The sequence below is a fragment of the Polistes dominula genome, unplaced genomic scaffold (genome assembly GCF_049000335.1).
Source record: "Polistes dominula isolate Pdom_NZ unplaced genomic scaffold, Pdom_raw_medaka contig_82, whole genome shotgun sequence".
Taxonomy (NCBI): Eukaryota; Metazoa; Arthropoda; class Insecta; order Hymenoptera; family Vespidae; genus Polistes; species Polistes dominula.
The window spans coordinates 4,805,369-4,825,389 of NW_028301046.1; the positions used below are offsets into that span (position 1 = coordinate 4,805,369).

Genomic DNA, 20,021 nt, shown 5'->3' on the forward strand with positions numbered 1-20,021 from the left:
TCTATGCCGCATGGATTACGCGTTGAAAATACATATTTTTTTTTTATCGTATTTATACTATCATTGCCTGTATTCGATAAAACGATAAAAAAAAACAAATAAGTGAATTTCATTTAAAACATTAAATTGTGATCATTATTTTCGATACATATTCTGAAACATAACAATTTTATCTGAATAATTAGATTATGAAATAACTCGTCTCTCCTGTTTCATTTATGTTTCCATTTTTTTTCGTATAATTATAAAATAATAGAGATTCAGTTATAATTAATATTCTGATACAAATATTGATTGTGTACCGTCGAGAATGATTTTCTATAATATATATATCGATGAATGGTAGAAATACATTTGGTTAACCAGAGACATATTTGTGAAAATTTCGAGGTTGTGGTTCACGACAGAGGAGATAACAATGTAGTTGAAGACTGTACTGTAATTAACTCCATTGTAAGTTCTCTAATCTCATATAACTTAATTAATGGCGGAGATGCTGGGTAAAGGCCTTGCGCTGTCAGTTTCCTTTTACCATGTCCAAAAAGCAACAATAATAAACCCCCAACGTAAATAATCATAAAAACTTAACGAAACAAAAAAATTGATAAACGTAAAATTGATCTTATAATTCCCATAACTAAAATCTCATAGTTAAATGTTAAAATAAATAATAATAAAACAAAAAAAAAAGTTTTTTTTTTAATTAAAATCATATATCGACACATATGTTTTACGAAGAAAACTGAACAAAAAAGAAAAACAAAAAATAAATTCGTAGAAATCCAACGTAACCAATTAATGACAATATTGATTTGGCCTAACAGAAGGTTGATTCTGAATCTACAACGTGAATATTTCGACGATAGATCGCCAAAAGCTCAAATCGCTGTTACGTGAAACATGTTACGGAAATTGTGTTACCAACTACGACGTGCATAGCACGTGAAATCTGGAAAATCCATTTTGGGGACAGTTAGCGCTAACTAGCCATCAAGACGAAACAAGAAACAAGAAAATGGTAAGATGAATGTTGTTGATGCATCCAATCGTTATATCGTCATATCGATTTACTATGGAAATCTAATTAAAAACTCAAGCAATCTAATAAAAAAATTAATATAAATAAAAACGTAGAGAGAGAGAGAAAGAAACAGATCGGAATTTCTCTTTAGTTAATGAATTAATTAAAATTAAAAACAATTATTATTCAATATCATCAACAATTTTAAGTACAAATTGATCATTAGTACTTTATAACGAAATGCTCGTTATAAATCTTATTATAGCAATAATGAAAATGAAAGTGAAAATAAAATTAGAGAAAACATGATCATCCTAACAATTAATATTCGTAATAAAAGACATTTACTTGTGATCTATATGTAAACACGTTGTGGAGTATAGTGACGTAGATGAAATTAAGTTAACTTTAAATAAGTTAAGCGTTTAAGTATTCTTCAAAAGCTGCGAAAATATCTTATGAAAATTCCTATGTAAATTGATTCTATAGTAAACTATCTAAAGTGAGTAATTATTCTGTATACTTATTATATTTATGTATTATGAATTGCAAATATTATACAACGATTATATTTCATCTATCTGTAAATATTATCTATAAAAATTATTATCTCTTTATATTATTATTTCTGTTATTTCTTTCTTCTTTTATAAAAGTTGAAATATAAAATTACTTGAAGAAAAGCAAGTGGATCGCTTAAATAAAAAAATAAAAAAATAAACTGGAGAAATAAAGTATTCCTTTTATTCTTTTTATCATCAATTCGTATATATATATATATATTAACGTATTCTATTGTTTAAAGCAGAAGAGATGTTCTTGCAACGTTGAACTCTGACGGAAATAACCGGTGACAGATCGTTCAAAATGGCGCATGGCAAAAGGTGGTCCACCATAGAACAGGGCTTCCAGGGTATGCGAAAAGGGTGGGAGGAGAAACGTCGAATGCAAATACCTCTACGTCAGCAAGCTGTCATAAATAAATAGTTACATGTTAAAATTGAATGGGATTTGAAGATATTTGTTTCTTGCTTTTTTAGTTAATTGTCGTAAACAAAAGTTTCTAATTTAGGGTCGATACATTCACAATCTTGACTTTCAATAAAGTTTCAAAAGGCTTTTCAAATACCTTCAACTAAATTTTCGGTTGTATAATCGTGCAACACGTTTAATTATAGTGCATTATACATGTCCGACTAACGTTTCAAAAACTTTTTACATATGGAAATGAGATGCTCGTTCATAAATGACTTCTAAATTTGTCTAAAGTAAACTTGATATCACGTAGCTTTTACATTATGCGAAACTTTTATTATATACTGCATGACTGGGTCTTATTTTATTTACGTTTCAATTCGAATGTGTGTCGTACGCCTACGTCATTTATTTATATAATTTTCCACAATCTAAATAAATGTATTTTTGCTTAAATATTGGTCAAATCGCGTTGAATAAAAAGAAACAAATATTTTCAATGTATTTCACAATATTTGCATTATCGAATATTGCAAATGGGTGTAAGGGAAGGATTGTTCAGTTGAAAAAATTGACTAGGAACGAATTGATATACCCAGTAAATAGATATAAATCCTTTCCAATTTTGCAGTTAATCCTACGTCTCCCCCATTCTGGTTTCTTTCCCATTCCGCTTTTATCATCGAACAAGTCATGTCTGACTAATACGGGTCAAAACTACTGCCAATTCGACAAATACAACATGAGTGGTTTGTTTTCATCTACAATGAAATAAATGTAAATACAAAGAAACCTTACGTGAAAATAGGGGAAAAAATCAATAAAAAAAAAACGTCGAAATTAAAATTAACCATTTTTGTTCAATTTCTTTCGTTAATTAATTTCAACAGACAATTGTTATTCGAATTGAATGACGTATCGAAACGTTATAAAAAATTCAAATCTCGTAAAGAATATTGGATGTTGCTGTATTGATATGTCTTTAGTTCGTAACATTTTTGCAACATGCACCAGCTGCTGTAACGTAGCCATTGTATCATAAAATAACAGGAAGTAGCAACGAGTAATATACGAGATGAACCACTCGCCACGATGTTTGCTTTGGTTCCCAAAATGAAACACTTTCACCGTTATCCTAATAAATATTAGAAAAGAAACTCTCAAAAATTCTAACAATAATTAAAATACCACGTAAATTGACAAGAAAACTATTTGTCTTTATTTTAAATATTAATTTTTTAAACTGTAGTAAAAACTATATGCAAAATTCTTTACTAAACAATTCAGTCATCGTACTATTTTAAATTTAATTACAATTTTCTCTCACTTGTTATATTTTGTTCAAGCAAATTCATCCCTTTTTCATTTAATAAAAAATTTGTCACTATGAACAAAATTAAAATAAATTACGTTTAAATATTATATTGAAACTTTCTATCATGATTTTAACAAATCAATTATTCTTCTTCTCTTAAACATTATAAATTTATTTTGTACAGATCGTATAAAATTGCAAACCTAATGAGAAAATAAACCTTTAACAAATGACATCGAATTACAGAAATTCGAAATAAAAATATTTCACTTAAAGCCTTATTTTCAAATGATTCCTATAACCCAAATATCCTTTTTCTAAACGAAATACAAAAATAATTTATTAAAAGTATTTCCTGAGACATGATTTTTGTATCAAAATCCTAATGATTCGACATCACTAATTATATTCCTAGAAGATACACGCCAGGTGTATATTCTTTAAGTTTTTTTAAGTATATTTAATATTAAATTATATTATATTATTAATATATATTATAATGTATATATTATAATTATATTATAAGATTAAATTATATTATAAGATTAAATTATATTATAATATTAAATTATATTATATTATTTTTATATTAAAATTTAATATTAATTTCTTTAAGTATAATTTTTTCTTTAAGTAAATATATTCCGGTTTAAAATTTAAATTAAATAAAGTATCGTCTAACTACGTTCTTTGATTATCGTTTGTACTTATTGTTCTTCGTTCAATACGGAAACGAAACATCAATGTCACGAGATATTTCGTGGGGTGTAGATAATAGGAAACAAAAGGTCAGACCGCGTCATTACAAAAGGAAAGTCAACGATATGACCTTACGATAGAACCATGTCAATCGTCGTTCAATCGAGACAACACAGATCACAATAGTGTCTCTTTCTCCTTTTTTCTCTCTTTCTCCTCAATCGTGTACCTTCGTACCCATATAAAGCCCTTCCAGCTCACAGCAGGTCCTCTCAAGGTCTAATAAGTCTTTCCCATCAATTTGCTGCCTTCTCTGACACCTACCTACACTTCTCTTACACTCCTCTCACCCTCACCACTATTTTCCAACCCTTTTATTCGTCTACTCTTTCGATCGTACATCACCTTGTAACTCTGTGGCTCTTGAAAAAGCAATCGAAAGATCGTTTTCAAAAGAAATATACCAAGGCATCCCTCAAATCAATTGCCAACGATTATACTCAAATCCATTATTTTCTCATGTACAAGAGATTTTTTTTTAACGTGTTAACATTAATCAATCAATACGGACGCTTTTAATCCTTTTAAAAAGTTCTTCTATTTTCTTTTTCTTCCAACTAACAAAATAAAACTTAAGTAAACTAACTAAAAGTTTTCTTTTTTATTTTTTTTTTTTTTTCATTTAATACAGGATAAAGTTAAAAGTTGTTGAGTCATTTGAAATATACGTTACTTCTTTCAAAAACATTTTTTTGTTTTTAATTAATCTTCGTAGTTTTATTATAAATTACACTAGTAATTTTACGATTTGTATCAAAAGAAATGATTCAAAAATGTTTTGGAAAATGACTATTCGAATTTTTCAAAATCAAAGTGTTCAAAGTTGAACATAATATGTTGTCCGTAATTTATTTTGATTATCATCGTCGCAACGGATTACTTGCAAATATAACCACCGTACGAGTAAAAGTGCATCGATTTTCAATACAGCAAGAAAAAAAAAATATATATAAAAAAAAAAAAAGCAGAAAGATTCTTCCTCCTCCTAATCCTCGAGTTTTTATTAAAACGAACGTACAAAATGCAAATCGTTGCGATGTTTTCGAAATGAAAAAGTTTAAAAAAAAAGAAAAACTGGCAGAGCGAACGGAATTTATGAATTGTTCGAATTTATTATAACCGTTATTTTATTCAAATTCACCGAAAAAAATTACGCGTTTCCTTGCGTTAAGTGAATCACACGAGGTCAGTAGAAACGAGTAACCTAATCTAGAAAAGTCAAATATCAACGGAACGAAAAAAAAATGGCGTTTGTGTTTAATCGCGAATAAATGGAATAAATAAATGAAGGACGATCGTATTAAACAAAAATACGCGTATGCACAAATAGGAAAAAAAAATTTAGTGTATTGACGAAACGCACCCACAATCGATCAATAAAATTGTTTATCCGGTATTTAAAATCCAGTATTTAATTGTAAACTCCATTCATATATATATATATATATATATAAAAGGTTTGCAAAAACATTTTAACAAATGTCCCTTAAAGCGTTATTCGTTCTTAATTTTGTTGTCTTTTTATATTTTATACTTTTCAAAACGAGTATATGAATATATATATGTGCACATATATTTGGTACATACGTACAAACTTGCATCATATTTTACATAAATATATACGTACATGCATATGTTTGTATTTATGTGCCTCTCTTTCCTCCCCCAAATGATAAACGAGCGGTGTGTGTAATGTTCCACAGAAAACCTCTTACTTCTTCATTTCTTCAGAATATTTACACGCATCTACGAACGTATAAAATAAAACGAACATTTGCAAAAGATCGACCTCGTTATTTACCTAAAAGCTTCGCGTTAAAACGAAGTTATCATTAAAACAAAAATTATTGCCCGAAAAATCGTTGGTAACAATTACACTGATAGTTAAATACACATGTATATATGTGTGATAATTTATATAACCAATAAATACTTTTAAACATATTATTTATACTGGATGGATCAAATATTTATTGTTTTTAAAGTTTTTAAATTATTTTTTTCTTTTATAGACTTTAAAATGAATTAATACGAATACAATCAAAGCTTGGATTGTAAAATAATTTTGATTTACGAATAATCCGCAAGATATTTTGTAATAAAATTACGAATCTCTCAAAAACAGATCATTCATTTGTAAAATCGTCTAAAAATGTCTTATTCATTCTGTATTTCAAAATGATTTGTATTAGAATAAACTATTAAATATAATTCCAGTAGGATAATACAATTAAGAGAGTTTTGGTTACCAAAAACAGCAACATTTGTCGACAATTTGGAATAGGTAGAATCGAGAAGATAGCTTTAACAGTACATTCGAGAATGAAATAAACAGCAGCAGCAGCAGCAGTAGCAAGGTGTTAATTGTATTTAACGCTTTACCACCTTGCATACTCGCTTGTTTCTCAAGTGTTTGTATTGGATAGTAAACAATCTTGCTTACGGCAGAGACGATACACACACGCACATATATAAATACAATACACACAACCATACGCTTTGCTTTTGAGCTGAAATACATAAGCGTAAGGACAAACGAATAATCAGAGCGGATGCTGATGCTCAGATTATTCAGAGGTGAGATTTTAGCTTCGGATTATCAGAGAGAATACTTAAGCTAATACATACAATATAAAATCGAGAAATTCGAACAAATTCTCCTTGAATCATTTGATATTAAAAAATACTAACTGAAGGAAATGACAGGATTTTCAAAAAAATAACACACACACACATTATTATTTACAAAACTGGTGATATTAAATGCCTTGAGCTAAATCGATGACAATAACATCCACCGCAGCTAAAATTTTGCTACAGAGAGATAATTTTTATCATCTATTATCACATGACCAATATAGTATATACACATGGTGAACACATAAATTTTTAAAAGCATATGTGCATTGCTTGCTCGAAAGGCCACACAGCCGATATATTCTAGCGATATTATAATACTCTGTGACGATGTAAATAGGTTCTTTATATATAGCTTGATATCCTAGAAAATTGGATTTATCCTATCATACTAGCAATATCTGAATGAGTATAAGTACCTATATTCAAAAATCAATTGCAAAGTGTATTCATTTTTATTCTAAAAACAATTTTAAGTATTAGTTTGTTCAAAAATTAATTTCGTTATTTCAATGATAAATAAAAGAAAATATTTATTCGTATTTAAAATCTATGGCATTTTAAATGATCGCGAGTGATTAAGTTTAAAAAAAAAAAGAAACCTACTTTATTGAACGAAACATAAAGAGGTTTGAAGTGTTTGTTATTAAAATGCAAAATCATTTTGAAGTTTATGTTTAAAAAAAAAACGAAATCATATTTTTTGAACAATTTTATTTTTATTTAGCTGAAACATGATCGAAAAGTTTTTGAAATATCAACGAACGTTGGAATGGTAAATAGGAAACGAATATTCGATAAAAATAAGGTTACAATTTTCTACTCGAGCGCATATAATTAGGTAAATTTTTAATTAGATCGTAAATATAAGTTCATTAAAATTGTAGCTAATTAGGTGGATGCGATCCACTTATTTAAGAATTCCGAAGTGCATTGGTTAATTTAAGAAATGGAAAATTTCGAGATGAAACTAACATCCACAAACTCTCACACGTTTATATCCAAAACTACTATTACTACTACATATACGAATTGAACTTGTATTCTATGTTAAATAATTGATATCCTTGTAAAAAATGTATTATCAGTATCCGAAGGAAACGATGCAAATTCGGCCTATATGAATAAATTATTCATGTAGCTCTCAACAGAAAAGAAGAGTCTTCGTATCGATCAACCATCGTCGTCGTAGGATTCATTTACGTTCGTACAAAGTTTAAACGAACTTTTAGATTGACACTTTGAAGAAAAAAAAAAGAAAGAATAAGAAGAAGAGAAAAAAAATGTAATAAGTACTCAGCTGCCCTTTAACTATTCATTAAATCTCATTTAAATGTAACTAGCCATTAATGTGAACATTTTTTTCAAGCTCAATTAATTCGCGAATAAAAATTCTGCTAGGACTAAAAAACAAAAGGGGTGAAAAAGAAAAGAGAGAGATAAAAGAAGAAAAGTCGAAATTACTACATTCGAAAATTCAAAGTTTAAATAAATTTTTCTATTCTCCGACGAGACTAGAAAAAGGAAAAGAAAGAAAAAAGAGGGAAAGAAAGTAAATCGTCTAGGGTAGGGTTTGGTGTAGAAAACGGGGGAACTCTAAAAGTGGGTTCTTCATTTTTCAAGGAGCCAAGATGAAATTCTTTTACACGAGAAAGAAAAGAAGACAAAAAAAAGGCAAAAATAAAGGGAAGAAAGTAAAGGTATCTCGCGAGTCGGATATAATGCAAAACAGAATGATGCGCCATTGCGAACGAGTGACTAATGATGGAAAAATCTTTAACGTACGATAATGATCGTGAAAAATTAAGAAAAAAATGAGACGAAAAACGAAAAAAATAAAAAAAATAAAAACATAGGACGTCAGAATTCATCGATTTCTTTACCAACTGATGTGAGTCATTTTCTTTTATTTCTACCCCCGTTATATATAAAATTGGATGAAATGACGAAGAGCTAAACGTACTAAAGTATGCCCTTGACTCTCTCTCTCTCTCTCTCTCTCTCTCTCTCTCGAACACATAAACACACACACATACACACAATATGCTCAAACCCTTTTCTATTTAGTTTATAGATAATATCAATTGACTAATTAATAGTACTAATTAAAATGTCGCTTATCGTTTGACTCATCGTATCTTTACGATGTATATTTTACAACAATTATTATTATATTCATTTGATCGTTCATATATTTAACACTAGATATACCAAACCAGTCATTTTGACTGGTCGGGCCATTTTAATTCAAAATCGCTACCTCATGTAACATTTGATTTCTGTAAATAATTAAGCGTTTTGTTATTTAAAAATGTCTATAAATCTATTTATCTATTAAAATTATTATTGTTAAACATTTTTTGTTATTTTTTAAGAGTAAATAAAGACTGAAAGCCTCAAAAAGCTTTTTTTTTATTCACCAGTCATTGTGATTAGTGTGATAGAAATAGGTATACTGAAAATGGTGATATATCTAGTGTTAAATATTTGTAAAAAAAACTTGGGTATATAATGTTAAAAAAAAAAAGAGAAAAAAAAAGGGCAATTGATTGATTTTAGATTACAAATGGAAAAACAAAAAAGGAAAAAAAATCGGAATACGATTACGAACGTGTAAAATGTTTGCGGTAATTTAAAAAAGGATACGTGAATGCGATCGGTGATTCTTCTAGCAAGCAAAAGGATCATGTTACTATCGTAAAATAGGACCGTTCGATATATTTGATGTATCCACGAACACATATATCATAAACACATATACATACATAGATACGAACATATTACGTGCAGCCTCGGTCAGGACATTTCTTTGTTCCGCTAATCGATTCGGTCGATATCGCGAGACACGCGCAAATTGCGGATAAAATGCGTTTAGGAATTCCGCCGATTTTCTTCATCTCCTAAGTAAAATGTACGTTGTGTGTATGTGTGTGTGTGTACGTATATATATATATATATCGATAGTAAAATACAAAACGTTCGCGTATTTTCTTAATGATACACGCTCAAGTACTAAAACAGAATCTACTAACTCGTAAGACTTATTGTCGACTATAATCGAGAAACTTTAGTCACTAATTAGCATAGCTGAGAATTCCTTTCTGTGTTCATTGCTTGTCAGAGAGTGAGAAAGAGAATGAGTAAATGATGGATAAAATATATATATATATATAAGTGTATACTATATACTATAAGTGTATATATATGTATATATATATATATATATATATATATATATATATATATATATATATATATATATATATAAGTGTATACTATATACTATAAGTGTATATATATGTATATATATATATATATATATATATATAGAGAGAGAGAGAGAGAGAGAGAAAGAGAGATAAATATATAAAGAGAGGGGAGTGAGAAATAAAAAAAGATAGAAAGGAGAATGAGTGAATGATGGATAAGAGATATATATATAAGAAAGGGAGAAAGAGAGAGAGATAAAATGAAGAAGTATAAGAAGAACGAAGAATAAACGAAGAGCTGCGGGAAAGTCATTAAGGAGTTTAATAAAAAGAATTGAGAAGGGAACGCACCAAATTCTAATTGAGAGTACGAAGTAGGTGATTCGCCATTTCACAACGAGTATTATAGAGATCGTATTTTATAAGAAATCCACACATGTATCCTACTTTATTAAGTACATATATAAAGGTACATATATATATGTACCTAAAACCATTAATCGAAGATAACAATAGAAGTTTCCACTTCGGCAAAGCTTGCATCGATAATATATGTATGTCTACTATCGTATCCATTAAGTAACTTTTAGGTGATAAGTATTCAGTATGTGTGCATTAGAACTTACATCAATAATTATTAGGATTATAGTACATATTTTCGTCTACTATATTCATAGTTACTTATCTATATATAAATTTATTTACAATTAGTTAAATATTTATTCGTTAAATAAAAAAAATAAAAAATATAAATAAACCAATTACTGTATCAAAAATATGTGGTATATATTATCCTGGTACTTAGGGTCATCAATGAATGATTTACTCGAATATTTATATATCGGAAACGCGAGTTGTCTTAATCGTACTACGGAAGAACTTACACGTCATTTTGATTAACCGTCATTATATATTATATTGCGCCCTGTAGCTGTCTTTAATTGCCGGGTGAATGAACTAAATGCAAAACACACATACTCGTATACAAATACACACATACATGTTTAAACCAACGTTTATTTCTCGTACGCTTTATATAGCAGCAAAAGTGCAATAAAACGCAAGCAAGGAACGCACGAAAACGGATATAAAGTAAACAAATTACTTGCATGAATATTTATATATATATATATATATATATATATACACTTGAAAGCGTGTATTTATATATCATATGAAAAGAATTTATAAAAAAAATGTGCATAGATAAAAAAAATACATAAATGAAAAAAAGGAGTATAATCGATCGACGAAAAATTAAACTTACTTATTACTTAGAAATTCGTTTGTACCTTTATATACGTGATGATTGTCAACTTTCATTAATTGCTATTTCTTTTTATCAAAAAATTGATATGTTCATTTATCTGTAAATAATTCTATCCAAAGCACGTATGTATTCAACAAAAAATTACATGTATGTGTGTATGGTATGCGAATAATGTTTTAATACTATTCATTCTTGAATGGAAACAAAAAGAGATAACAAATGTATGAACGATGAAAAAATTAGAAACATTTCCTGTAAAAATGATTACATTAAATACAATGTATATATGTAAATATTAAATACTCGTGGTCAAAACAAAACTTACCGGATCCGTTGAATAAGTGTTATAATAAACGATCGCGCCTCCTCTCACCGACTACGGCACCACTACTGATAACAAAATCAAACCGCGTACGCGCCGTAGCACTGACGTCACTGGTGCTGCCACCTATGCGCAACTATCAATGCGCTGTAGCGCGCATATTGGAGGCAAAATTAAACAAGAAAACAAATAAACATATAGACAACAGGTTCTAAATAAAATTACAAGATATTTACATGTTGATTGTTTAAAATTTATCAATTAATATAATTTATAAGAATATGAAAATTATTAAACATACCAATGTTTATTCGTATGTTTAATAAGACGTTTATGGATATAAATTTCTTTAATTTTGTTTACTTATTGTTTAAAAAAACATCAGCAAAATAAATTAAAGGAAATAAAACGTGAATATAAATAATTGGTTTAGGTGAAATTAAACTTTATATATATATATATGTATACTCATTCATCCCGTATGTGTAATTTATATTTATATATATATTTATATATATACATATAATTTTTTATAGCTTAATAATAATCAATATTCGATAATAACCTATAAATCAAATACACACAAAATGAATGGTCTGTGTCAGGCTACCGTGGACCATTGTCGTTTGAGGCCATTGCACGAGTTATAACGATTGAACTTTGAGCACACCATGGGACATTTAGTTTGCCCTTCGAGGAAGTGCATATAACAATTGATATTTATTTCACTACAATTCTCCCGAAAAAAATGAATTTTTTCTTCTATGTATACATGGAAAAGTTTTTATTTGGCAGCATCGATTACAGGAGAGAAATGAAGTGTCATAAATATCAAATCCCAAATATATTGCTCTTTATATATATTTCTGAAATTGTCTGCACTAGAATAAATTGGCTGTTCAATGGAATTTTCAACTACCTGCAGTATTTTACATAGACATTATTTATAATTCTATTTGAGCACCTAATAAACCTATACTTTTCTTTTAAATTGCATTGATTTCCATTTCATATGCAAGACACTCGTATTAATTATTTAACCATGTATAACGATTATCTTGTAATAATATTTTACATTTTCGTATGAACGTATTACATTTTTAAAAAAACGCAATTTTCTTTTCATAATAACTTTACGTTCTTTGTTTTCATCCAAATTTTAATTATTAATGCAAACAATGAGTATATAATGTGAAAAATGTTATGTATAACTTTAAGATGTCATTATAAACATAAGGTTAAAATAATAAGATACGAATACCCATAAATTCACAAAAATCTCGATAAATAAACCTAATGGAATTATAGTAAAACTTATACATAAATTTCTCTACTTCGCTATACATATAAATTGCCATGCCAAAATAATGAATTAACAATCCAATCATATAAGATAAAAACACATGGCTGAAAAAGAGGTGTCCCTTAAAAATTAATAACAACAGTATTGAATTAAGATCTTCCATTAAAGCATGTATATAGCAAAAAAAATCAATCTGCAAAATTCAGAAGAAAATATTTAGTTATTGCATTAAAATACTTATATAATATATGAAGAGAAAGAGAGAGAAAGAGAGAAAATAAAAATGGAAAAAGCAATGCGTAAGACGTACTAGGTATCCGATATAACATAAATTTACGTGACATACATGATATTTGGATCTATGATATTGATACATTGTAAGAATATGGATAATAATAATTATTATAATCTATTACATTTAAATGCGTCAACGTGTTTTTTTCTGAAGAAGGCTATGGTTACTTTTTCGTATGACATGTCGTTTACAATTATCGTCTGTTTATTATGCAACAGCAAACTGGAACACTTACGCGTTACCGTGCTATCTGAATGAAAAATGTAGGTGATGCTTGATAGGGAGATCACATCCTGTTCCTGAGCACAGTCGCCGCTTATGATTAGCACTTTCACTGTGTCAATAACAATATTTTCGCGATTCTTTCATAATACATTTATGAAGAAATTCAAATTATTTAACATAACTTTTTTATATTCACTTATTATTCAAATTGTCCACTACTTCACTTGAGTTTTTAAATGCTGCAAGAATTCATAATAACTAAGGGCTGATTCGAATCTGTCCTCAATTAACTGTTCTACAAATAATGTCCTGAAATGACTGTCATCTCTAAAAAATTAAATACAAATATATTGATAAAGTAACTATTATTATATTATTAGATAAATGGAAAAAAAGTAATAAATGCATTACCGAATAATTTGCACGGATGCATAATATGGTTTCTCTTCTTGCAGACTAAATACAAAATGGCGAAGTCTCTCGTTCTCTACAGTGTCAAGTTCCGGTAATTCATACTATAAGTAAATTATAAATAAATTATAAATAACATGTAAAAAATTTTTAAGATCTATATATAATAGCCAATTTTTTTATAAAAAAAATCTTACAAATTCTTCTGGTATAGCGGAAAATGCTGAAACACCAAGTACATTACAACAAAACATCGGATGTACATTTTTCCCCACGTATATTAATATTTTATCGCCGGCATCCATGAGGAATGCACCTCTTGAATCTATTTTCTCAGCAGATAAATGTAATCTAGGTGGTTGTGGGCAAACTTTTCCATCTATATCCACTGAATTTTTATCGTCAAGCACATGTATAGGATAAAGATCTGGATATATCATTTGTATAAGTTGTAAAAGTGGTAAAGTTTTTAACTGGCACATGGCAAATACTCGATCGTCCAATCTCGTACTTGTACCTGATCTAAAAGCAATCTGTCCAAACAAAATTCAATTCCTTAATAATGATAATAATAATAATAATAATAATATAATTAATACCTGATCTATAAGAAAAATAATCTCAATTAAAATAACAATTACTTACGTATTTGAGCAAAGCAATAATGTATAAAGGTAATAACTTGAGACTGGTTGGTGCCACAAGTCCAGTCGATCCTGTAGATTGGGACAATTTGAAAGCAGACAGAGAATCAATCGCTACGTTTATCAATGCATCCCTTGCATCTGATAATGAAGACTGTTGAGATCTATCTACGGCTGTTATATGCAATATATATAATAAATAAGATTTCTTACAATTAAATTTATCATAAAATGATAATTAGTTTCCCATACCCATTTTAGATAATAATCCTATTATACATTGTTGATCTGCCGAATGAAGGACTTCATTTAAAGTAGCAACCACTGGTAAACATAATGTATGCACTCGAATTCTTCTTTCACCTAAAATATTTTATGAATTATACACGTAGACGAATTTAAAAAAAATATAAATATCCATTTTTTTACCTTTACTTGATGTATACAATAATGCTGCTTGAAAACATACATTTTGTGTTTCTGCTAGACTCTCTTCGATCGAAATTTGCATTGCAAATCCAGCATCAGGATTTACATTCGGCAAACTTAATAAATCAGTAGAACGTACAAAGAAATTGCCATGGAAGGTGTGAATACTAAGGCCACGTGTGCAACGTATTCTCATAACAGCTTCAAAACCTATCTTTCGTGTTAGATAACGTCGTAACATTCGTTCCAATGTTTCTATATGTTGTATCTTCGATGAACGAAACAGTGGTAAATGATATATACAACCACCAGAAAATTTGCACATACCAGCTAAAAAATATAATTATTGTTTATTAATAATCGATATAAAAGTAAATTAATTTATTGTATTTTTAATTATATACGTACAAAGCGTCGCTAAGTCGCTGTATTGACTATTTAATAAAAACAAATCAACTGCAATCTGTTGCCCACTGCAGTCTAATGCTAATCTTTTATAAAAATCAGTTGCTGGATTTAAATGAGGTACATCTTTATTAGCTCTACCATTTGGATCTTCTCTCGGTTGTAGGGCTCCAGGTCCCATATTTGGTAAACATGTTTGAAATACAGTCATTCTTCCTCCAGTAGGTGACTAATATAATAATAAACAAACAAATATTATATGTATATAAACGATCGTAAAGAAATATAATTTATATTACTAATATATATTAAAAAAATATACCACCAATTTGTAAGCTACTTGTAAAGCAGCCCCTAATGCACTATTCGTATCATGAGTACCCTGAAATTTAGTTGGTAATTGGGCTAATAAGTCTTTTATTAATTCTTCCCGTTCTTTAAGATTAACTATTAAATTATCTGGACACGGAAGGAAAACATCTGAAAATATATCATCATATATTTTTAGATCACAATTTTGATCATTCGATAAATATTTATATAAATTATTTAAATGTCTTACCATCCACATCTAACATAATCATTTCATGGGGCTGTGATACATTGTCAGGCATACTGAAAAAATGTATTGTTGAATCCACTGCCAAAAATCCAATTTGCGTTCTTCCATCACCTGGTAATCTTGATAATTCATCAGTTATCGTATTACATACTACAGTGAGATAACCACTTTCTACTGCAAGTCTTGAAACATCCAGTATAAAAAGATAAACTGCTGGCTGTGGGGGACGGAGCTACAATAAAAATTAAGAAAAAGAATAACAAAGAGACGAGAAAGCTTGTTTTCTAAAATTTAGGATGATATTTGGTATATAAGTAGTATTTATAAACGACGATTGTTTACAAGAGTAAAGTGAAGTTTGTTTTCCAACAGATCTCTTTAAAAAATCTTACTCCAATAAACAATTGTCATTTATAAATTGTGCAAGACGACAAAATATTTTTTCATATTTTAATGAATGAATACCCTAAAAATATACTACTAATATACTAAATCTCATCCCAAATCAGAAAACAAGCCTTCTCATCTCTTTATAAGTATAATAAAAGTACATTTTTACACTATTAAAGTGTAAGTATATTATTAACAATATGAATAGTAGTTGTAAAATACCATATATTCACTAGATGCAATAAATTCAATGGTGCTTGTTTTGACTTCTGGCCTTCTGGATGGGTCCCCATAAGATTGAGTTATTGGATCAAATTGAAATTCTCCTGGAACTGTTTTATACACATTATTATAATAAATTAAACAGAAATACATTTAATGTTAGAATGGATTAACTTTTATTATTTAAATATTGTCTGTAAATAATGTTTATTACTTACGGTCATTTACTCTATAGCACAAATTACATTTCCATCTCTTGGAATCAACAAAATATACAAATGGATTGATATATGTTCTACAAACACGACAACGTACAATTGTACTACACTGAATTACGGGTAATTGCTATAAAAAGAAATTTCATTATTTATTATATCATTGAAGTTATGAAAATATCATTGTATCATATAACTTACGTTTAAATCTTTGAAAGGATGTATTAAAATTCCAAGAGGTAACTTGGCTTTTTGCAGCAATGAATTATTCTCAGGAATCTTTGTCAAAGTACATCGAAATATGCTATAACAAAAACGATAGATACGTAATAATAGTAATTATATATTTTTAAAGTTTTATATACTCACTCTGGATTGCAATTAACACCATCCAAAAATTCTTGATGTAATCTAACTTTCGGTGGCTCTATTTTCTCAGGAGGTAAAATATTTCTACATTGTAATAAGTCAACGGTTTCCATGCCCTAAAAAATACAATTAATACAGTTGACAGTCACTTATGAAACAAAAGTGTCTGAAATCTAGTTAACTTACCCATATTTTATTATAACCAGCCTGTGTAACTGACATTGTATTCATTTGTCTATTTAGTTGATTCATTTGATCAGGATATGATCCAGGATATCTTGCAGACATAGGATCTAGAGAAATATTAGATAATTGTCCTGGATATGGTGGCTGCTTATCATATTTACCCTGCTAATAAATACAAAATGTAATAGTATAAAAATAAACTAAATAAGTGTAATTTATAAACAAATTAAATATATATGATCATAGTTCATACCAATTGCTGTCCTGTAGGGGGTGGCATAGTCATTGGCGGCCTCATAGAAGTCAGACCAGGATTATTAGGAGGTGCACTAAATCTTGGAGGTGTCATTATAGGGCTTGAAAGATTGGCAGTGCTTGATGGCATTTGCGTTCCATAATAATTTTGAGCATAATTTCTTTGGCCAGTTAAATTTGGTTGACTACCATACGTATTATGACTCTGTTGAGAATTTGATCCCTGCCCAAGTAAATCTGTGTGACTGCCAAATGTCTGATTTTGTACTGTTGACTGTAATGAATGTAGAGATTGAACTCGTGATTGTGATGGCAAATTATCCTGACTTCCTGCAATGTTTCTTGACGCAGACATATTTGGATTTTGAAGAACGTGTTGAATTTGTTGTGGTTTAATTGAAGGCATGCTATGTGAATTAATATCTTGATTTTCTTGTACATTTGAAGGCAAACTAACAAATGCAGAAGAAACATTGCCTGCATTATTCGGGGGAGGAATATTTGTGGCACTAGTATTGAATTGGTTAGAAGAGTAAAGAGTTGTGGTAGGATTATATTGTTGTGTTTGCGTGACATTTGGTAAAGGAGGCCTAACATTCAGATGCATATTTTGCTGTCCATTAATTGGTGGCATAGGAGGTCTTGGTAATTGTGGTCTATACTGATTGTGTAGATATTGAGTTGGAGATGGATCTCTCGATGTTTCTCTTGATGGATCACGAGATGATTGCGATGACGGTGTACCTAAAAATTATTAAATAATATGCACAAATAAACTACTAATGATTTTTTTAAAAAACATAAGCTTCACATCTATGGTTGCTATATGCATACCAGTGAGATTAGAATGTGGTGATTGCATGCCGTTTTGTATATGTTGATTAACAGTTGATTGACCATTTACTATTGGTACACGTTCAGTTTTTAAGGAATTATTAGGATCTATGTACGATTGATACTGATAACCATCTGGGTAAGCCATGTTTTTTCTTTACAAATCACTGAAATAAGGTGAAAGAAGTACAATAGGATGTTTTACATAAAATAAAGGAAATAAAACAATACACCTTTCGTTAACACCATTACAGATTTACACTATTAAATCGTTATATAAAAAAATGAAATGAAAAGTAAATTGTTTGTTAAATAAAAGGAGTCTCATATATATTTTTCTTTTTAATTAATACAATACATTTTATACTTACAATTACTACCATTAAAAAATTACAAAAAAGTTATTTCAGCACAATCACAATAAATGAAACATCGTTTAAAATTAATAATACATAATTATATAAAGATATATGTTAAATATGAATTTCTCTTTATATAATTATACTTCATAATTATAAAAAGAAAGGATTAAAGTTTAAAAAGTATAATGAAACTCATTTATCTAGAAGAAAATAGTAAATCGAACGTCTACTGATCGACCAATAAAAAAAAGGAGGCAGATAGAAGATAATTGTTATCGACGTATGTTTGAAATAAAGAAAAACGAAATCAAAAATATCGTCATATTTAGCAATGGAATCGAGACTTAATGAAAAATAAAAGCAAAATAATGTTCGGGGGTCATCAAAGCACCATGTCATCAGCTGACCTTACAATAATTCTGACAGTTCGAAATTAAAAATGTCCACGAGAAGGATTAATCATTCCTACGTGAATTTTTAACATTTGACTTAAACAAAATTCTTTGTATAATTATGATTTTATTAGTTGAGACAAAGACGAACTTGCAGATAAGCTTTGGAGCACGCGCTTGAAAGGTTAAACGTCATCTAGTAAAAAACGAGTTTAGGTGCTGACGGACAACCTTTGATTTATTACACATTCTGATCGACAATTTTTTGGCTTACCTTCTTAGTGAGCTTTTCACAAAAAAGATCGACTGATCTTATATTTTCTCCGATATACGCTTGCACATCGAAAACATTGACGATTAATTTTACGTAAATCTTTTCACAAGTATAACTAATAAACGGCACACACAACATTACGTGGCAGAGTAAGCGATCGAAGCGACCTACTCTTCAACGTGGCATATATACAAACTAACAAGGGTGACAAATGAGGACGTCACTGACATACTACAAAATCGAGGGTGTGTTCGATTAATATGCTTTTTCGATCAATTATTTGGCGGTATATTCAAATACAGCAATATTGAAAGATATAAAAACGAATAAGAAAAAAAGGATTAAACTATTTTAAATAATAGTTGGAAAAACGTGCGTTATATAATTGAACTTTGATCGCAGATCTTAGTCAGCTAGATTATAAATTATTACAACCATACTATTGACGTAAATATTAATTACATTCAAATTAATAAAACATCGTATATTTATTTTTCATTCTGAAGTATTACATTTTTCTTATACATTTGTATAATAATTGTCGAAAATAATTGTCAGAAAAATAGTATAACCTCGCAAAAAATCGATTTTATTTGAAGTGTTTTAAATTTTCTTCTTTAAGCGACGTCATTCTAAATGAAAAAATTTTATTAAGTCCTGTTATCACTCGTTACATTAAATTTATAAAGATAGTCTTTGACTTAAGTTCGATTACCAGATAATTTACATTGCTTATGCAT

The 20,021-nt window shown here is 28.8% G+C and overlaps 2 protein-coding genes across 5 annotated transcripts in view; both read right to left on the reverse strand.

Annotated features, from left to right (window-relative positions):
• LOC107074641 (NACHT domain- and WD repeat-containing protein 1) overlaps nucleotides 1-11,641 on the reverse strand; it is a 60,948-nt gene extending 49,307 nt beyond the window's left edge. The window contains exon 1 of the mRNA XM_089175145.1: nucleotides 11,512-11,641. The gene's annotated coding sequence lies outside the window, so the exon portion shown is untranslated. The remainder of the gene's footprint in view (nucleotides 1-11,511) is intronic.
• A 342-nt stretch (nucleotides 11,642-11,983) lies between these two features.
• Sec24AB (Protein transport protein Sec24AB) lies at nucleotides 11,984-19,458 on the reverse strand. 4 transcript variants are annotated; one of them, XM_015336227.2, is made up of 17 exons: nucleotides 19,282-19,422; nucleotides 18,254-18,420; nucleotides 17,418-18,163; nucleotides 17,165-17,326; nucleotides 16,979-17,094; nucleotides 16,811-16,913; nucleotides 16,613-16,739; nucleotides 16,395-16,504; nucleotides 15,783-16,014; nucleotides 15,543-15,700; nucleotides 15,224-15,449; nucleotides 14,816-15,145; nucleotides 14,639-14,749; nucleotides 14,388-14,560; nucleotides 13,940-14,275; nucleotides 13,743-13,846; nucleotides 11,984-13,658 (listed from the first exon to the last, which is right to left on the reverse strand). In XM_015336227.2, the coding sequence occupies exons 2-17, from the start codon at nucleotides 18,399-18,401 to the stop codon at nucleotides 13,547-13,549; spliced, it is 3,294 nt and encodes a 1,097-aa protein (XP_015191713.1). In that variant the 5' UTR covers nucleotides 18,402-18,420; nucleotides 19,282-19,422; the 3' UTR covers nucleotides 11,984-13,546. The 4 variants fall into 4 exon arrangements, with proteins under 4 accessions (XP_015191713.1, XP_015191712.1, XP_089031276.1 ...); XM_015336226.2 differs by having other exon boundaries at nucleotides 17,165-17,329; XM_089175150.1 differs by lacking the exon at nucleotides 18,254-18,420 and having other exon boundaries at nucleotides 17,165-17,329; nucleotides 17,418-17,693; nucleotides 19,282-19,458.
• Between the last annotated feature and the right edge of the window lie 563 nt (nucleotides 19,459-20,021).